The sequence below is a fragment of the Aquarana catesbeiana genome, linkage group LG11 (assembly GCF_042186555.1).
Source record: "Aquarana catesbeiana isolate 2022-GZ linkage group LG11, ASM4218655v1, whole genome shotgun sequence".
Classification (NCBI taxonomy): domain Eukaryota; kingdom Metazoa; phylum Chordata; class Amphibia; order Anura; family Ranidae; genus Aquarana; species Aquarana catesbeiana.
The window spans coordinates 113,818,841-113,839,572 of record NC_133334.1 but is presented as its reverse complement, the minus strand read 5'-3'; the positions used below and the strand labels follow the sequence as shown (position 1 = coordinate 113,839,572).

At 44.2% G+C, this 20,732-nt stretch overlaps 1 protein-coding gene across 1 annotated transcript in view; it reads right to left on the bottom strand.

The window, feature by feature from the left end:
- The window catches only part of LRRC56 (leucine rich repeat containing 56), a 167,607-nt gene that overhangs the window by 51,829 nt on the left and 95,046 nt on the right, over positions 1-20,732 (bottom strand). The window contains exons 3-4 of the mRNA XM_073604907.1: positions 12,909-13,065; positions 12,731-12,818 (exon numbers count right to left, since the gene is read on the bottom strand). Of these exons, the coding sequence (XP_073461008.1) occupies positions 12,731-12,818; positions 12,909-13,058 (238 nt within the window). The 5' untranslated portion in view covers positions 13,059-13,065. The remainder of the gene's footprint in view (positions 1-12,730; positions 12,819-12,908; positions 13,066-20,732) is intronic.

Genomic DNA, 20,732 nt, shown 5'->3' with positions numbered 1-20,732 from the left:
ACAAAGGAAAACAATGCTGTGTGTGTGTGTTGTTTTGTTGGGTATTTTAATTGATGATATAATGCTTCTTTGCAATTCATTATACCTTCTATGCAATACCTATCACAAAGCACCACCTGTGTGGTCAACATAAGATTAGGCCTCATGCACATTGGACGTTATAAAAAAGCCAGTAGCATTAGCTGTAGAAAGCTGTAGCTGTAGAGTACGTTTTTCAGCGTTTTTTGGCATTTTATCTGTATTATTTTTTAGCTTTTTTTTAAGTAAAACTATACTCCCATAAAAGCTTATGGCTTAAAAATGCTGATAAATGCAGAATAGCCATCCCCTTAATATATTTTACCTAAAGGTGTCAGTGTGTATAATATATATATATATATATACACACAGCATCTAACAAAAGTGAGTACACCCCTCACATTTTTGGAAATATTTCATTATCTCTTTTCATTTGACAACACTGAAGAAATTAAACTTTGCTACAATGTAAAGTAGTGAGTGTACAGCTTGTATAACAGTGTAAATTTGCTGTCCCCTCAACACACAGCCATTAATGTCTAAACCACTGGCAACAAAAGTGAGTACACCCCTAAGTGAAAATGTCCAAGTTGGGCACAATTAGCCATTTTCCCTCCCAGGTGCCATGTGACTCTTTAGTGTTACAAGGTCTCAGATGTGACTGGGGAGCAGGTGTGTTAAATTTGGTTTTATCGCTCTCACGCTCTTATACTGCTCACTGGAAGTTCAACATGGCACTTCATGGCAAAGAACTCTCTGGGGATCTGAAAAACAAAATATTTGTTGCTCTACATAAAGATGGCCTAGGCTATAAGAAGATTGCCAAGACCCTGAAACGGAGCTGCAGCATGGTAGCCAAGACCATACAGCAGTTTAACCACTTCAATACAGGGCACTTATACACCTTCCTGCCCAGACCAATTTTCAGCTTTCAGTGCTGTTGCAGTTTGAATGACAATTGCGCGGTCATCCAACACTCTACCCAAACTAAATTTTTATTATTTTGTTCCCCCAAATAGAGCTTTTATTTGGTGGTATTTGATCACCTCTGCGGTTTTTATTTTTTGCTAAACAAATAAAAATAGACCGAAAATTTTGAAAAAAATAAAAGTTTTGCTTTTGTTTCTGTTAAAATATTTTGTAAACAAGTAAGTTTTCTCTTTCACTGATGGGCACTGATAAGGCGGCACTGACAGGCACTGATAAGGCGGCACCAATGAGGTGGCACCAATGAGCGGGCACTGACGGGCACTGATGGGCACTGGTAGGTGGCACTGATATGCAGCACTGATGGGCATTGATAGGCGGCACTGATGGGCACTCATGGGTGGCACTGGTGGGCACTGAAAGGCTGCAAAGATGGGTTCTTATGGGTGGCACTGCTGGGCACTGGTAGGCGGCACTGCTGGGCACTGATAGGCGGCACTGCTGGGCACTGATAGGTGGCACTGATACGTGGCACTGATGGACACTGATACGCGGCACTGATAGGCATCCCTGGTGGCACTGGCAGTGGTAGGCATTGTGAGTGGGAACTGATTGGCAGCTGCCTGGGTATTGATTGGCAGCAGCCTGGGCACAGATTAGTATTTCCCTGGGGGTCTAGGGGGCATACCTGGTGGTCCAGTGTGGATGGCTTCCCTGGTGGTCCTGGGAGGCTTCCCTGGTGGTCCTGGGCGGCTTCCCTGGTGGTCCTGGGTGGGATCCGAGGGGGGGCTGTGCTGATAAACAATCAGCACAGACCCCCCCCCTGTCAGGAGAGCAGCCAATCAGCTTTCCTCTACTCGCGTCTGTCAGACACGAGTGAGGAAAAGCCGATCACCGGCTCTTCCTATTTACATCGTGATCAGCCGTGACTGGAAAATCTCACACCACCCCTTTCTTATTTATGTATAAAATAACATTGATTGAGTGATGTGAATCTGTTCCTGCAGCTGCAGTATTAACTTTTGTTTTAGAGTCCCAATCAAAAATTTGTCGTAACAGTTTTGGCGAGTCAGATATCAGGAGTTTGGCAGAGTCTCCAGAAGGAACCGTGCTTTGATCGGGATCATCGGGAACGCAGACCTCTAAATGCCGGCTAGGTAAGCTGTCCTTAAGCTTGCTATATTGATGCCTTTCCTATGTATCCTATCTGTCGGTTCTCAAGGAAACCAGACCACTCTCGGACCTTTCTGGTTGGGTAACATGTGTGTGTGAATGTGTTTGTGTCCCCTTCACGGGTTGGACTGTGTGTGGATAGGGAGAATCCTCTGCAGTTCCCTGCGTTGACTCCTTGTGGGCGACCTGGGTCAGAGGCGCATGGTAGGGCCAGATAAAACTCACAGAGAAGAGAAGGGACGAGGAGGGTCTCCTAATGTGTGTTTTGTCTTTTGTCAAAAACCCCTTCTATCCATGTAGATAAGTGGAGACTATTCTTGTAAATCTGCAGATTTGCTGTACTATTTGTTTTAGAGGCAAGAGGGTATAGGCACAAGTAGAGAAGACTGGCCAGTCATTATGGGCATTAAATTAATTAAGGGAATGAAGTAAGAGAGGCCTTTAGAAAATGCCCAGCGCAAGATGAGCGCTAGAGAATACAGTGGGGCAAAAAAGTATTTAGTCAGCCACCAACTGTGCAAGTTCTCCCACTTAAAAAGATGAGAGAGGCCTGTAATGTCATCATAGGTATACCTCAACTATGAGAGACAAAATGTAGAAACAAATCCAGACAATAACATTGTCTGATTTTTGAAAGAATTTATTTGCAAATTATGGTGGAAAATAAGTATCTTGTCAATATCAAAAGTTCATCTCAATACTTTGTTATATATCCTTTGTTGGCAACGACAGAGGTCAGTCGTTTTCCGTAAGTCTTCACAAGGTTGTCACACACTGTTGCTGGTATGTTGGCCCATTCCTCCATGCAGATCTCCTCTAGAGCAGTGATGTTTTGGGGCTGTTGCTGGGCAACATGGACTTTCAACTCCCTCCAAAGGTTTTCTATGGGGTTGAGATCTGGAGACTGGCTAGGCCACTCCAGGACCTTGAAATGCTTCTTACGAAGTCACTCCTTCGTTGCCCGGGCAGTGTGTTTGGGATCATTGTCATGCTGAAAGACCCAGCCATGTTTCATCTTCAATGCCCTTGCTGATGGGAGGAGGTTTGCACTCAAAATCTCATGATACATGGCCCCATTCATTCTTTCATGTACACGGATCAGTTGTCCTGCTCCCTTTGCAGAGAAACAGCCCTAAAGCATGATGTTGCCACCCCCATGCTTCACAGTAGGTATGGTGTTCTTTGGTTGCAACTCAGCATTCTCTCTCCTTCAAACACGACGAGTTGTGTTTCTACCAAACAGTTCTACTTTGGTTTCATCTGACCATATGACATTCTCACAATCCTTGCGTGGAGCCCCAGATCGAGGGAGATTATCAGTGGTCTTGTATGTCTTCCATTTTCTAATTATTGCTCCCACAGTTGATTTCTTCACACCAAGCTGCTTGCCTATTGCAGATTCCCACCCTGGTGCAGGTCTACAATTTTGTTTCTGGTGTCCTTCGACAGCTCTTTGGTCTTCACCATAGTGGAGTTTGGAGTGTGACTGTTTGAGGTTGTGGACAGGTGTCTTTTATACTGATAACAAATTCAAACAGGTGCCATTAATACAGGTAATAAGTGGAGGACAGAGGAGCCTCTTAAAGAAGAAGATACAGGTCTGTGAGAGCCAGAAATCTTGCTTGTTTGTAGGTGACCAAATACTTATATTCCACCATAATTTGCAAATAAATTCTTTCAAAAATCAGACAATGTGATTGTCTGGATTTGTTTCCACATTTTGTCTCTCATAGTTGAGGTATACCTATGATGACAATTACAGGCATCTCTAATCTTTTAAAGTGGGAGAACTTGCACAATTGGTGGCTGACTAAATATTTTTTTGCCCCACTGTATATGAACCGAAGGTACGGTTCCGCCTATACTGAGCCCCCAGATAAATGGGTAGAATGGGCAAAGGGAACAGCTAAACCTTTAAAACATGAAGGGACTTTTGATTTATTATTATTATTATTATTCACGATTTATATAGCGCCAACAGTTTACGCAGTGCTTTACAATGTATAGGGGGGACAACACAATTACAGTACAGTTCAAAACAAAAGGTACAGGAGGGCCCTGCTTGTAGATTTACAAGTATGGCAAACTTTTCTGCACGATTATGGCCCACTACTGTGCAGTAAAGGAACGTGGAGAATAGCTTGCACATGGGAGACAGAAGCTGAAGTAGCAAATCAAACTGGCTTGACGGAGATGTTTAATAAAATTACTGCCCAAATTTACTACGTTTGGCCAGAAGACTCTGTAGAGGAGGACCCCCCACCTTATGTGGCTGCCAGTTTGGCTTTAAGGTGTCCACACACAAAAGCAAAAGAATTAGATTACTTGGAACACACAAAAGATGAGCTGGACAATATAGTAGAGAGCAGAGGTTTGACAGCCCCATATCAACCTACAAAGAGGGATTTGGCTCAAATCCTAGAAACAGATGATTGGCATAAATCAAAAGGCACATATGCAAAACTAGATCTCTCTGAACTTAAGGCCTTGGTCAGAGAAAGATAGATAGAGTCTGAACTTTCGGAGCAAACCATAATTTCCAAATTGTAGCAGCAAGATGAAGAGAGAAGGAAGGGAGACGCCACCCCTTCTGCCCCTGGCACAGAGCAATCAGTTTATCCTGTCAGAACCCAATTCGTTTTTGAAGGTAATACTGTTGACAGTAAGTCTCTAATTAAATGGCATGTACCTTTTAGTCCCCAAGAAATGAGAGCCATATTAGAGGGATTGGGAGATCCTAGAAAGAATTCAATTGGGTTTGCAAACAAACTTAGCGCTGCACAGGAAGAATATGAGGCTTCTGCTACTGACATTCATCAGCTTATTATTAAAGCAGTTGGAAGCAACATGTCTGGCTATATACATAAAGAATGTGGTGTAGACGTCAAAAATCTAGGTAAGATGGTTAGTGGACGGGAGGTTTGTGAGAAATTGAAGGAAAAATTGCCCTAAATATATGGACAAACCAGACATGCTGAATTTATGAATGCTAAGCAATGGAAAGAGGAAACCGCAGGGGCTTATTGGAGGCGGTTAAGCGATATGGCTGAGGAAGCAGGCCTTAAAATAAAGGAAGAGAAGGCGGGAGAAACTGCAAGTCCATCTACACAACTGGTGAAACAAAGGTTTCTTGATGGTTTAAATAGCCCAGTTGAAAGAAAAGTTGTTCCCAGCAAGCCTGCAGCAGGCATATGTCTATTCGAGGAGTCCTGCCTATCCTGTTATCCATAGAAAACAGGATTAACCAAAAAGACAGCAAACCCAAGGTTATGTACATGGGGAAGCAGAGAGGAAAGGGAAGAGGCAAAGGCAATTTCAGAAATCATGGCAATCGGGGACCAATTATATGCTATAATTGTAATGGGGAAGGACACATAGCCACAATTTCTGCCATCTTCCTGACCGTAGACTGGAAAAGAGCTTAGAGGCACCTCATGCCGATCCCAGTTCTATGCCAAAAGCAGCGGATCAGGCATAGGAAAATGGCATGCCAGTATCAATCATGTTAAATAGGGGAGACAATGGTTTGGAGGCCAGAGTAAAAGTATTTTTTACAAGAACTCCCCTATCCTGGAGGAGTAACAGAATTAACCTGTTTAATAGATACTGGTGCAAGCCGAAGTGTTTTTAATATAGAGGACTTGCCTCCAGGATTATTATCTACAAATGTTATCTCTGGTGTTGGCCTAACCGGGACCTCTACTGATTTGGTTGCGTCCAAGCCACTTAAACTCAGGCTAGGACAGCAAACAGAAATTGTCACTAAAGTGTTAGTTTCAGACACAGTACCTACTAATCTTTTGGGAGCTGACATTTTAAACCAAATTTTAGCAAACATAGACTATACTCCTACAGGAGTCCAAGTGGTCAGTAGTCTGTCAGGAGAAGTTTTAAATTCTGCCTGTGGAGTATTTTTAATCCAGGACTCCACTCCGCCATTTCCACCGGAATTGAAAGCAATTGCCGCTGAATTATGGACCACCAGCAAATATGATGTAGGTCTGCTGGATTGCACCCCAGTCATGATAAAAATTAAACCAGGAGCCCATCTCCCACAGCTTAAACAGTACCCACTGAGTATTGCTCAGACTGAGGGGATAAAGGATCAAATCACTCAACTGAAAGCAGCACAGGTTGTTGTACCAATTAAGTCCCAAGTCAATACACCCCTGTTCCCAATTGCAAAGAAGCCAGACAAGAAGGGTGGGCAATGTGACATACCGCATGGTGCATTATTTGAGAGCCATTAAAAATATAATTGAGGCAGATACCCCAATCGTGCCCAACCCCCGCACTTTACTAAGTGGAATACCTGCCTCCAGCACCTGCTTTACAGTGATTGATCTTGCAAACGCTTTCTTTTCGGTACCCCTGCCCCCAGATTGCTGGAACCTTTTTTTCATTTACCCATGATGCCCAAAAGTTAGCATGGACAAGATTGCCCCAAGGCTGTGTGAGTAGCCCCTCTGAATATAATACTGCGTTAAAGCAAGTATTGGACCAATGGTCCCCCTCACACCCAAACACAGTTTTGCTTCAGTACATAGACGATTTGCTTATTTGTTCTGCTACAAAGTACATTTGTAGCAGAGAAACAGTAAGGCGCCTTTCACACGGACGGCTGTTCTGCCGCAGGTAAAAGCATATGATATGTTCTGTGACATTCAAGACTCCAGGCACTGCGATCAGCTACATTTGTACAGTTAGATTACCTGCGTTTAGCTGCGTTTAGCTGCGTTTAAGTGCGGCTGCGTTTGGAACATTCTTGACATTTCTGATGTGCTTCCTGTTGCGTTTCTTTCCTTCTTGCCGCTGCTAACTGCAGGAGAAATAGTACACTGCGATTACCTGCAGTTATGTGCAGATAGCTGCAGATAGCTGCGCTAAATCGTTCCTGGACGCAGTCAATTCTATTTTTTCTATCCGCACAGAACCGCATGTAACTAAATCGCAGCTAAACGCAGTGTGTGAATGGGGCCATAGGAAAGCATTGTGTGCTTTTAGCTGCGGTAGAAAACTAGAAAATCCGCAGCTAAAAGCACCATTCTATCCGTCCGTGCGAAAGGGGCCTTAGCCTTCTCATGTTTCTCTATAACAGTAACAACAAAGTTAGCAAAGATAAGATACAATACTGCCAAGAGAAAGTGATCTTCCTGGCTCACTGCATTTCACATGGAATCCGTGACTTAACCCCAGATCGAGTTAAAACTCTACAAAACTTTGAAAAGCCAAGAAATGTACGGCAACTATGTGCCTTCCTGGGGTTAGTGGGATATTGTAGGGACTGGATTCTAAATGCATCAGAATTTATGGCTCCTCTATATGAGGCTACCACTAGAAACCCTTTCAAACTCACATGGGACGATGAATTGCAGATGAAGGAGCTTATTAAAATTTTGTCTGAAGATCCCGCCATTAGACTTCCTAACTATACTAAGACTTTCTCATTGTTCTGTCATGAAGTCAATGGATTTGCTGCAGGTGTACTCACCCAGCTACATGGAGACAAACAGAGGCCTGTCATGTATGTATCAGCCTCATTAAACCCTGTCATAAAAGGCTCCCCCAGTTGTATGCGAGCCATAGCAGCCTGCATTTTGCTGCTAGACAAAGTAACGGAGCTTGTACTAGATTCTGCTCTGATCCTGTATGTGCCACATGCAGTACAGGAAATCGTGAATCAAGTAAATACCAGACATGTGTCTGCCAGTAGATTTGACAAGTACCAGTCTGTTATTTTTGCTCCATCGAATTTAACAATCAAACGATGTGTTACTTTAAATCCGGCTACTCTTCTTCCTATAATTGATGAGGAAGATGCAACAAATGGTACTGATGTAGAACCTGAAAGTTTTTCTCATGATTGAATGGCTGTGATGGAGGTAGAAAGGACCTCTGTCACACCAGCAAAAGATGAGCCCTTATCAGATCGTGACACAGACTTATACGTAGATGGTTCCAGATTTTACACTGATGATGGTCAGCCACACACAGGGTTTGCTGTAACCACTACAGACACCATTTTACATCAGGAAGCATTGATACCCCAGATGTCAGCACAGGAAGCGGAGTTGTGTGCTGTAGTCAAAGCATGTAATTTCCTAGAGGATCACTGGAGAAACGTTTACACTGACACAGATATGCATTTGGAATAGCTCACAATTTTGGGCCTATTTGGAAAGCACGGAACTTCCTGACTAGTGCAGGGAAGCCAGTGAGACATGCAAAACTCATAAAGCAGCTATTTGAGGCCTTTCAGAAACCAGTAGAAGTTGCCATCTTGAAGTTAAAAGGACATGCAAGGGGAAATGACATGACAGCCAGAGGAAATGCTTTAGCGGACCAACCGGCAAAGGATGCTGCCTTTATGGTATTTGGAGTCACACCCACTGTAAGGGTCGCCCAGGTAGCGGGTACAGATTTCCCTCATCAAGAGCAGTGGGATATAGAAACTCTAATTCAGTTTCAGAACCAGGCCCCTGATGAAGAGAAGGATAAGTGGATCAAATGTAATGCTACCCAAAATCAGCAGGGCCTGTGGAGCGTTCACAACAGGTGGTGTCTACCCAGGAGTTTGTACCCAGTTTTAGCACAACCTGCACATGGCGTCAGTCATCTTGCTAAGGGCGCGATGGTGGCACTTACTGACTGCTATTGGATAGCACCTGGATTTAGTGCATTTGCAGCCAGGTTTTGTGCTTCATGTCTCACTTGTGCTCTGTACAATGCAGGGAGGCCTGTCCATGTTCCCCAAAAGCATTCTCCTAAGCCAGATTTCCCTTTCCAAAGAATTCAAATAGACTACATTCAGATGCCCAGAATAGGCACCTATGAGTACGCTTTAATGTGTGTTCTCAGGTTGGCCTGAGTGCTGGCCGGTAGCTAAAGCAAATGCAACAACAACAGCAAAGAAAATTTTGAATGAAATAGTTTGTTGATATGAAGTTCCTGAAACTAATGAGAGTGACAGAGGAACCCATTTTACTGGGGAAGTAATAAAGAGGTAATGGAAGCCCTTCACATACAGGCAAGCTTTCCATACACCTTATCATCCACAAAGTAGTGGTAAAGTTGTGAGACTTAATGACATTTTGAAAAACAGATGTGCAAAAATGAAAGCAGATACAGGCAAAGGATGGGTGGAAGCTTTGCCATTAATCCTATATTCTGTACAAACCTCTGAGGGCTTCACAGAACAGCTGTATTTATACCAAGATTAAATTACACACAGGTCTATTTACTAATTAGGTGACTTCTGAAGGCAATTGGTTCCACTAGATTTTAGTTAGGGGTATCAGAGTAAGGCCCCTTTCACACGTGCGGACCGTATGTCTGTATTTCATCCATCCGTTTGCGGATGAAATACAGACATACATGCATCCCTATGGGATAGCGGGTGTCAGCGGATGTACATCCGCTAACACCCGATATCATCCGGCCCCGCTATTGTCCGATTCTGCGGACGGAAGAAAATCCTATTTTTCTATCCGTCTGCAGAGCGGATTGGAGGAACACGGATAGACGGTCCGTGTTCCTCCGATCCCCCATAGGGGAGAGCGGAGATCTGACAGGGCGGTCCCTGCACAGTGTGCGGGTCCCGCCCTGTCATCCGCCTACTCAGCTGGGGAAAACGGAGAGATCCCCGCTGAGCAGCGGATGTTCACGGGTCGGATCAACACGGATCCGTCCCGTGTGAAAGGGGCTTAAAGGGGGCTAAAAATGTTGAATGTTGAAAATAATTTTTATTTTCCTTCCACTTTACAATTATTTTTCACGGCACTGTATAACTTTTATAGCTATCTTCCCTTACCCTTCCAAAGCGCCTACATGTCAAAATGCAGATTTCTGTATTTTTTATTTACTAATCTTTATGCAGCGCATGTTTATGTGTACAGGCACATTAACCACTTGCCGACCGCACACTGTAGTTTTATTGCTACAGCACTAGCCAGCTGCTCAGAATCATGTATATATAGAAGATTTTGCATTTCCGAAGAGGTGGTGTGTGCTCGCAAGCCCGCCCTCCCAGCTGTGCTTCACTGGCTCCAGTACATGCCAATCACCGGTTCCCAGCCTTAAAGGAGTTGTAAACCCTCATGTTTTTTCACCTTAATGCATGCTATGCCACCGGCCCCCCACCCTCCCTGTTTTATTCACCTGAACCCCGTAATTCCCACACCGGGGACGCGCTGTCCGTCTCTGCACGGGGTCCCGGCTCTTGATTGGATAGATTGATAGCAGTGCAGCCATTGGCTCCCACTGTTGTCAATCAAATCCAATGATGCGGGCGCCGGGGCCGAGTCTGGTCTCTCCTAGGGGGTTATCTGAAGTGAGGAGGAGCCGCCGAGGGACCCCAGAAGTCGGGGATCGGGGCCACTCTGTACAAAATGAGCTGCACAGTGGAGGTAAGTATGACACTTTTTTTTTTAATAACAAACGAGCCTTTACAACCACTTTCAATCATTGGTCAATCGGCAGAGCAAGTGAGAGGAGAAAGTTCTGTGTATGTAAACACAGAGCTCTCTACTGACAGCAGCGAAGCATGGAATAAAAACTGGCACATCCCTTATAAAAGCACCACACAGTAAACACTTTACACATTACTAGGCACACAGTTAACCGTTTGATTGCCCCTAGATGTTAACCCTTTCCCAGCCAGTGTCATTAGTACAGTGTCAGTATATATTATTAGCACTGATCACTGTATTAGTGTCACTGGGGATGTCAGTGGCAGTTAGTTAGTTCCCACAAAGTGTCAGTTAGTGTCAGATTGCCCTCTGTAATATCAAATCCTTGATCACCGCCATTACTAGTATATAAAAAAAAAAAAAAATCCAATACATATCCCATAGTTTGTAGCTGCTATAACTTTCACACAAACCAATATGCACTTATTGAAATTTTTTACCAAAAAATGTTAAGCTTTATACATTTCGGCTAAATTAATGAAGACATCTGATTTTTAATATTTCATAGCAGAAAGTAAAAAAATTGTTTTTTTTCATAATTGATGTTTTCTTTTTGGTTTCTATAATAAAAAAAATAAAAATCCATTGGTGATCAAATACCACAAAAAGAAAGCTCTTTCTGTGTGGAAAAAAAGTATATAAATTTTGAGTACAGCGTTGCAGGACAGCAATTACCAGTTAAAGTAGCACAGTGCCGAATAGCAAAAATTGACCTGATCATAAAGGGGGTAAAATCTTTTGCAGGTCAAGTAGTTATAAACAATGGTCTACACAGTGGCGGAACTTTCAGGGTCGCAGCAGTCGCACTTGCGACTGGGCCCTGGCGTTCTGCTGCTGTGGGGGGGGCCCCAAGACCCGGCATCTCCCGTTGCACCTCTGGCTGCCAATTTAAAATGCAGTGGGGGGGAGTGGAAGGCGTGGATTGTCAGCTCTATGGTGCCCGTGAGCCTCGAGATCTCCTTCGGGCTAGTCGTTCTCTTACCAACTGTATACAGTGGAGAGGGGAGGGGCCTTTGACCCGGGCATCTATTCGCGCGACTCAGTTTACAGTCTACACTCTTGCTGATACCGGGTCGGGTCAGAGGCCCCTCTCCATTGTATACAGTTGGGAAGAGAAGTACTAGCCACAGGGAGATCTCGCGGGCACCATAGAGCTGCCGATCGACGCCTCCCACCTTCCCCCAGGTGGGGGGTTCAGAGATGTGCTGGGGGTTGGAGGTGCACAGCGGAGAACAGCCAGGTACAAGGGAACCTCTGGAGGGGGGGGGGGGGCAGCTGTCTGGGGACCCTGATGTAAGGTGGGTGCCCTCTGGGGAGCCTAAAGTAAGGGGGGCTCTGATGTAAGGAAGGGGCTCTCTGGGGACCCCAATGTAAGGAAGGGGCTCTCTCGGGACCCCAAAGTAAGGAAGGGGTTCTCTAGGGACCCCGATGTAAGGGGGATTCGCACTCAGATATATAACGATAATATATATATATATATATATATATATATATATATATATATATATATATATTAATATTACAAATACATATAAACACACACATGTTTGCCCACCCAAGCGTATGGCTTTCTTTACTTCGCTGCTATGGGCCCGAGATATTTTGTAGACCTAGCAACACCCCTTCATGGTTTCTTGCATCGGGGCCCTGAAGATTCTAGTCACGCCTCTGGGTCTACATTTACATAACAAAAAAACAAAACACCTGTATACCTAAAAACATTGGGTTTAGACATTAGTATGCAAGAAGCATTAGGAGACTGAACCAGTAAAAGATATTAAACACTAAAGTGACCAGCAATATGGGTTTGTTTTGCCAGCATTCCCTCATCAGGATTCAGTTTGCAGTCCCAATTGGTAAACAAAGCTCAAAGCATTTGTATCTGCAAGGTAGATGAATACCGTGTACAAGCTGCAATGCCGGATGATTAATGTGCTTATTTATACAGAAGTTCCAATGTGTTATGACACAAGGAACAGTGATGGATCTACATCTATCATGGAGTTCAAGCAGCTATCATGCTGAGACTTATGTGATGTTCAGGTATTAATTTCTATAGTGATCATTTGGAAAGTTTGGCGTACTGCATATAGTTTCCTGATAAGACCCTCTCCTTAACCCCTCACCTAGAAAGCATCCCTCACCAAAATTCCCCAAGGTGTGATCCCTAGTGTCCACACACATCTGGAGGGTTGTAACGTCTTGCAGGTCATCAGCTCCAGTAAGTGTTTTCTGTAAAGAAAAAAATTAATTGACAGGTTCATGTTTAGTGAAAAATGTTCAAACACACTTCTTTGTATGTATACTTGTGATAAGTCTTACCAGTCTGGCCAGGGACAGGTACTCATCTACCAGGCCTTCATCTTCATCTTCGTCGTTATCCAATGGACTTGGGTTTAGTGATCCTTGCCAGCCCAAGTCTATCACCCTGACGCTTGGAGTACTAGGGCGCATCTCTAGTGTCTTATTCATAGTACACCTGACAAAAAGCCAAAGTGGGATGTAAAATGAATTATAGAAAACATTTAATAGGTATCTTAATGATATCACTGTATAGATATATTGACTAAAGAACAGGAAAAAAAGAATAGATACTACCCAGTTACTGCTATTACAGCAGCCATTGTATGTACAATTTGATTAATGTCTTTTAACATGTCCTCTAATTTTCATAGACTGTATCTATACTGATTGCAAAAAACTTTACCTGAGGAAGGAGCCAAGATTATTCTGAAACGCGTCAGTTATGTTTATGCAATGTTTGATGTAATCCCTATATATACACTATTCAGGTGTAAAAACGATGCAGTCATTTGTACCCCATGCTTTTATCTCTATATTGTATACTTTTTTCCATATTTTTTCTACTTTATGTGAATATATATTTTTTTGCTAAAATAAACTTTGGAATTTTAAATATGAGTTACGCTCTTGTGCCTTTAAAGTCCAATCGCTAAGGGGGAAACAATACTTCTCTGTAATGTTTTAGGGATGTTGGCCACATAAATAGCAATGTAACCTCGTAACCTTTTTAAAAAGAATAGATCCAAAGCAGTGCTGAACATAATGGATTGTGTAATGCTGAGCATACAATCTTGGAGAACTGAAAACCGATGTTCCCCTCTAGGTGCCTGTAAGCAGTTTTTTTTTTCCTTTGCTAAAGTGCCGGTCATATTTCCTTTCCGCCCAGCTCTGGTGTCCCTTTAACAGACTATTACGCCTAGGGGGCAGGAAGGTCTGTCTGATCACGAGAGCACTGTGATTGGCTGTCAGAGTGGTCATGTGATTGTGAGTTGGTTCCACCCGTGTCCGGTCATTACTAGACTCTGGAAGCTGTCTTTGACAGCTTGGTCTCTGTGCTGGGAGCACAAAAGTGGACATGCTGTCAGCAGAAAAACCTCTGCCCCCCCATGGACGCATATGTGTAGCATCTGGGCATAAATGCTACACATACACACATATGCATTACATGGGTGGCAAGAAATTAAAGGGAAAACAGAATGTGTTCTTAATAAGTACATACTGTATAGCTGTTTACACTGCTCTTGTACAGGCTGAAACCCATGTGAAACAGGCCTTAGTACATTTTTTACATGTAAAAAAAACCTGTTGATCCTGTCAGAATTTCACCACCCATTCCTCTGCACTGAACTAAAATCTCAAACAATGTTACCTGCTCTCATCAATTCTCTTCAGTGAACTACAGAACACCTCCCTCTATGATATGGCAAAAAAGGAGAGAAGGTGTTGTCAAAATTAGGACAGCAGCCTAGTGTGACAACACTACTCCTCCACAGATACAGTATGGTGAGAGAGTGTTGTCACCCTAGGACATTGAGTGAATGTTACCAACCGAGAACTTAAAGTGGTTGTAAACCCATTAAAAAAACAAAACAAAAAAAAAACCCCTGCAAGACAAAGGCATAATGAGCTAGTATGCATAGCATACTAGCTCATTATGAATTATTTACCTTAGATCGAAGCCCCCTGCAGCGGTCCTCATACACCGCTCCGGCCAGCGACATCGCTCCCGGAGTTACTTCCGGGTATCGCAGGCTCAGACGCTGTGATTGGCCGGAGCTGCAATAACGTCACTTCCGCGCATGCGCGCGGGAGCCACCGGTAACGGCATACTAGCTGAAGCAATGGCACGGATGTGCCATCCCTTCAGTGCACATGTGCCGATGATGTCAGCACATGCTGATACAGGAGATATCTCCTAAACCTGGGGTAGCTACAGGTTAGCCTTATTATAGGCTTACCTGTAGCAAAAAGTGGTTGTAAAGGGTTTACAACCACTTTAAAGCGGAGTTCCACCCAAAAATAGGATTTTTATAACAGCTTACCTGTAAAATCCTTTTCTTGGAGTACATCATGGGACACAGAGCTTTAAGTAATTACTTAATGGGTTATAGGCCACCTTCAAGTGATGGACACTGGTAAACCCAATCCAATAAGTTCACTCCCTATATAATCCTTCCTCCTTCCAGGAGCACATCAGTTTTTGTAGCAAAGCAATATACCTAAATCCCACAAAAGAGGGGAGGAACCTCTGTTTCCCATGATGTACTCTAAGAAAAGGATTTTACAGGTAAGCTGTTAATAAAAAATTCTATTTTCTTTATCGTACATCATGGGACACAGAGCCTTAAGTAATTACTTAATGGGACGTCCCATAGCAATGCTAATTGAGGGGAGGGAGACACAACCCGGAGGGTACCCCCAGACTTGAGGACCTATACTGCTGCCTGCAGCACACTGCCCGAAGGCGATACCCTCTTACCTCCTTATATCCAGCTGATAAAATTTTGTGAATGTATGCACTGAAGACCAAGTTGCAGCCTTACAGATCTGAGCTATGGAGGCCTGATGACGCACTGCCCAAGAAGCACTAACCGCCCTGGTAGAGTGCACCTTAACTTGAAAGGGCGGAATCTTACCCCTAAATCATAAGTTTAAATTATCACTTGCCAAATCCACTTAGCGACAGTGGATTTTGACGCTGCCTGTCCTTTCTTAGGGCCTTCTGGCAGAATAAATAAGACATCAGTCTTACGAATCTAAGCAGTTGCCTTTAAATAGATTTTCACTGCTCTCAACACATCAAGACAATGTAGTGAATTTTCTTCCCTGGAACATGGTTTTGGAAAAAACGATGGCAGGACAATATCTTGGTTCAGGTGAAAACCTAAGACCACTTTTGGTAAAAAACCTGGACGAGGGCATAACACCACTCTGTCCTCATGAAAAATCAAATATGACTCTTTACAAGAAAGAGCAGCCAATTCCGAAACTCTCCTTGCTGAGGATATAGCAACCAAAAATACCAACTTCGTTGTCAAAAGGACAAAAGGAATATGTTGTATTGGTTCAAATGGCTGTTTTTGTAACACAGACAAAACTAAGTTCAAGTCCCAAGGGTTCAAGGGAGGTTTGACGGGCGGATTAAGCCATGTTACCCCTTGTATAAAACCCCAGACTAACTGATAAAGCTGAGACTTGGCCTTTAATAGTACTCAAGGCCAATTTCATTTCTACCCCTAATTGTAGAAAGGCAAGAATTCTGCCTATGATATATCTCCGAGGGTTCCAACCCTTGGATTCACACCAGGAAACATAAGCCCTCCAGACCCTATAATATATAGTTCTGGAAGCTGGCTTCCTTGCATTAATCAGGGTAGAGATAACTGACCCGGAAAGCTCACATCTCTTCAGAATGTGGGTTTCAATAGCCAAGCCGTTAAATTAAAGACTGTAAGGAAGGATGGAATATCGGTCCCTGTGAGAGCAGATCTGGCCGTAGTGGGAAGGGCCATGGGCCCTCCACTGCCATCTTTACGATTTCTGCATACCATGACCTTCTGGGCCATGCTGGTGCCACCAGCATTACCGGATTTCTTTCCAGCTTGATCCTGCAAAGAAATCGAGGCAGCAACTGAATAGGGGGGAATGCATAGATCAGTGAGAACTGATCCCATGGGGTCACCAACGCATCCGTTCTGCATGCGAATAGATCCCTTGTTCTGGCCACAAAGTTGACTAACTTCACGTTGAACCTGGATGCTAGAAGATCTACGTCTGGAGTCCCCCATCTTTGGCAAACAGCCCAAAATATGTCAGGGTGAAGAGACCATTCCCCTGGGAATAACTACTGGTGACTCAAGCAGTCCGCCTGCCAATTCTCTACTCCCGGAATGAAGACTGCCGATAGGCACAGAACATTCCTTTCAAGTTAGAATATGGTTCACCCCTCTCTGCGCCGAGAGACTTTTGATGCCCCCTTGGTGATTGATATAGGCCACAGTTGTGGCATTGTCGGATTGAATCCTGACAGGACAATTCCGTAACCTGAAAGTCCAGGCCTTTAGAGCCAGGCGCACTGCCCGAATCTCTAGGATATTGATGGGCAATGTTTTTTCGGTTCTTGACCACTGTCCCTGGACAGTTGTCTTTTCTAGTACTGCTCCCCAGCCAGAAAGGCTGGCATCCGTCGTTACCACTTTCCAGATGACTGGTCTGAAGGATTTTCCTTTCAGCAGATTCTGGGTTAGTAACCACCAAGTGAGGCTTTGGGACACTCTTGGGGGCAGCTGCATTGGCAAGTCCAAAGCTTGAATTGTTTTGTTCTAAGCAGACAGGATACTGTTTTGCAACAGTCTTGAATGAAACTGGGCATAGAGGACTGCTTCGAATGAAACCACCATGGTTCTTAGCAACCTCATGCAAAGGCGAATGGAGGGATCACCATTTGACCTGACCATTCGCACCAGCTCTCTTATAGAGTTGATCTTTGCCTGAGGCAAGAACACCTTTTCCTGGGCTGTGTCTATGATCAGACCCAAGTACTCTAGCCTTTTTAGTGGTATTAAGGAAGATTTCTCTAGGCTGAGAATCCAACCCAAACTTTCCAGATAATTGGTTGTAGTGCGTACGCTTTGCTCCAAACGAGCCACCGACTGATCTATTAGCAATAGATCATCTAGGTACGCTATGACTGTTATGCCCTGTGCCCTTAACCTGGCTAGAGGTGGGGCCAGCACTTCGGTGAACACCCGGGGTGCTGTGGCTAGCCCGAAGGGCTGGGCTACAAATTGGAAATGCTGCTGTTCTAACTCGAACCGCAGAAACTTTTGATGAGCGGGAAATATAGGGACATGCAGATATGCATCCCTGATGTCGATTGATGCCAGAAGTTTTCCTTCTAGAAGGATAGAAACTACTGACCTGATTGTCTCCATACGAAAGGAGCAGATCTTCAGGAACTGATTTCTTGGATCTAGAATGGGTCTGACAATTTGGTTTTGGTACCATGAAAAGATTTAAATAAAAAACAGACCTTGCTCTTTTGTGGGGATCTGTATGATCACTCCTTGAGATATTAATCGGTCTAGTGCCTGAAACAGAGATTGTCTTTTGTCTGGTTCTTTGGGAACACTTGACCTCAAGAAGCGAGACAGTGGAAAGTCACAAAATTCCAGCTTGTACCCAGCATTACCGTGGAGATGACCCATCTGTCCTGAATTTCCTCTTTCCAGACTTCTGAAAACTGCAGAAGTCTTCTCCCCACCTTGTTGAGGGGGGTTGCCTCTTCATGATGAGGCTTTAGGATTCTGCTTTGCAGGTTTCCGACCCCAGGACTTCTTTTGAGCCTGAGTTTGATACTGAGGTTTTCCTCTAGAGTCTGACGGCGGAGGCTGTCACCACTGCCTAGAGGGCCTAGAGGGCCAATCACAACCACAGGATTCTACACATATGCACAAGCATAAGCGTAAGGTGGGACGCCTGGTGAATAGAATCTTTAACTTTGGCATCTTTGGCAAAGCATAATGCTTTTGGTAGTTCAGCCAAATCCCGAGCTTGTTGTGCAGCAAGCTCTCTAAGGGCCTGTTTAAATTGGTCCTTTAGGGATTGACAGACGCCTATTGCAGTGACTGCAGGCTGAGTAACGGCACCTGCCATGGAAAAAGAAGATTCCAACTTTTTATCTGTTGGATCCTTAAGCATTTGTGCATTGTCTACAGGACAAGTTAGGCCTTTATTCACATTGGAAATTGCAGCGTCAACTGCTGGTATTTTCCATCTTTTGGAGAATTTCTCCTCCAGGGGATAGAGAATTGAAAATGCTTATCCGGGTGATCCCATTCAGCAAAAATAAGTTGTTCTTGTAATGCATGTGTAGGAAATGCATGCGAAGGCTGAGAAGGTTTTAAGAAACCCAAGGAAGAAACCGAGCTTTCAGGAGACTCCATCAGGAGCAGCATGAAAGTGGAACGAACCATCTCCGTAAGAGTTTGTATCAGCAATTTCTCAGATTGTGAGGCTGAAAAGGGTTCATCTACCTTTGTTTCCTCCACAGAGGAATCATCGGTTTGTTTTTCCTCCTGATTGACTGAGGGTAACACCTCATCCTGAGCCCACTGTTCCCCTTGCAAAGGTTCTAAAGTGGGGGAGGGGGATCTAGCACGCTTCCTATCCATTTGAATTGAGGATGCGATTAAAGCTGCTAATCTTCCTTCCAGACCCTGCAGGGTGGAGGAAAGGACATCTTCAGTCACGTATATATAGGGACTGAGATGTGAGAAGCAGCTGCACCATCAATTTGTTCCAATAGCTCACCCTGGCTTGCCATAACTGGTAATTCAGGCAAGGATGACAGCGTGGAAATGCGACTCGGGATGCTAACCCCTGGGGGTAAAACCTTTACTTTTTTGGTTTTTGTGGTGTCTTTTTTGGTAGGCGTAGTCCTAAGTACTAAAACAGAGGCACAATACAAATTGCACTTAGTCGCTGAAATAGTCATGACATTTAAAGCGGAGTTCCACCCAAATTTTGAACAATATCTGTATGTATTCTCTTCCTTGCCTAGATGCTGACATGCCGTTTTAAAAAAATTGAAATCGCTGTAATTACCTTTTATTTTTCTATTCTTCTTTGCACTTCCTGGTTCTCCTCCCGTGGGAGTAGGCGTGTTTCTAGCCTCTCCCAGACTCCTGGGAGCTAGTCTCAGGCTTCCCAGGATGCCACTGAGCATGTGCGGGAACGAGCGGTGAATGCTGGGAGCACAGCATTCACCACATCCAGGAAATAAATGCTTGTGGGCTTCAAATGCCCACAATGAAGATGGAAACCGCCTGCAGTGAATAATATAAGTTATTCTTTCCGACGAAATCTGTCACAGGTGGACATATTACACACAATATGTGAGTATGTAATGCTGAGAAGAAAAGTTTGTGAATGAACTCAAAAAAAAAGAAAAAAGGATAGATAGGTGGACCCCCGCTTTAAAGCCGCCATAAAGTTCAGCCTAGTGCTGGGAAAAAAGTGTCATTCCTGTATTTTGCAACCCATACGTGTCCCACAGCTCCTCTGTCCCTGTGTGCAGGCTGCTTGACTCTTCCTCATCAGCCGAGGAGAGACTTTCACAGCTGTAGCTTTATTGGTTTTAGCCTGCCGTGCGTCCTCGTGGACGTTCACGGCACCACATTTAGGCCCCGCACCCTCAGAGGAAAAATTCTGCCCCTTTTTATATTTATAAATGTTCCTGTGCTTGTGTGCGGCGTTTTCGGGTCCACAGACCCAACACGAGGGGGGGGGGGGAGGCAGAGACCATCCAGCAGTAGGCAGACAAAAAGTAAAATCAGCCACAGTAAAACAATTAGCAGTACCAGCGGGACCTCCGCACCTCCCCCGCGCGGCGGGGTGTAATGTAAGGGGGGTACAGCGCTGATGTCCGATAACCCTCTGGTCCCATTAGGGGGAGAAAGAAAACATTTTGCAATTTCTTTTACCTTGAAAAATCTCCCTGCACACGCTGCTGCGACCACACACAGACTGAGCTTTACAGTGAAGACAACGGAGTAAGGTATGTGCATAGACTCTCTCTAGTGGAGAATTAAGGCATGACAACATTTTTTCCCTAATGGAAGAATACATAGATGTTTTTAATACCCAAGTTTCTTCCCTTACCTTATCCCCGCGGCAGGATTTGCTGAATTAACAGACAATCCAACCTTCAAACATCACGGCGGGTTGCATTTATCAAACCTTCAAGGACTGGGTCCCTAGATATTGGAGTTCCAACTCCCTTGGACCTGTAAAGCACCCCACCAGGAAAGCTAGGTAATGTAGCAAGACCAAAGCCCTGGG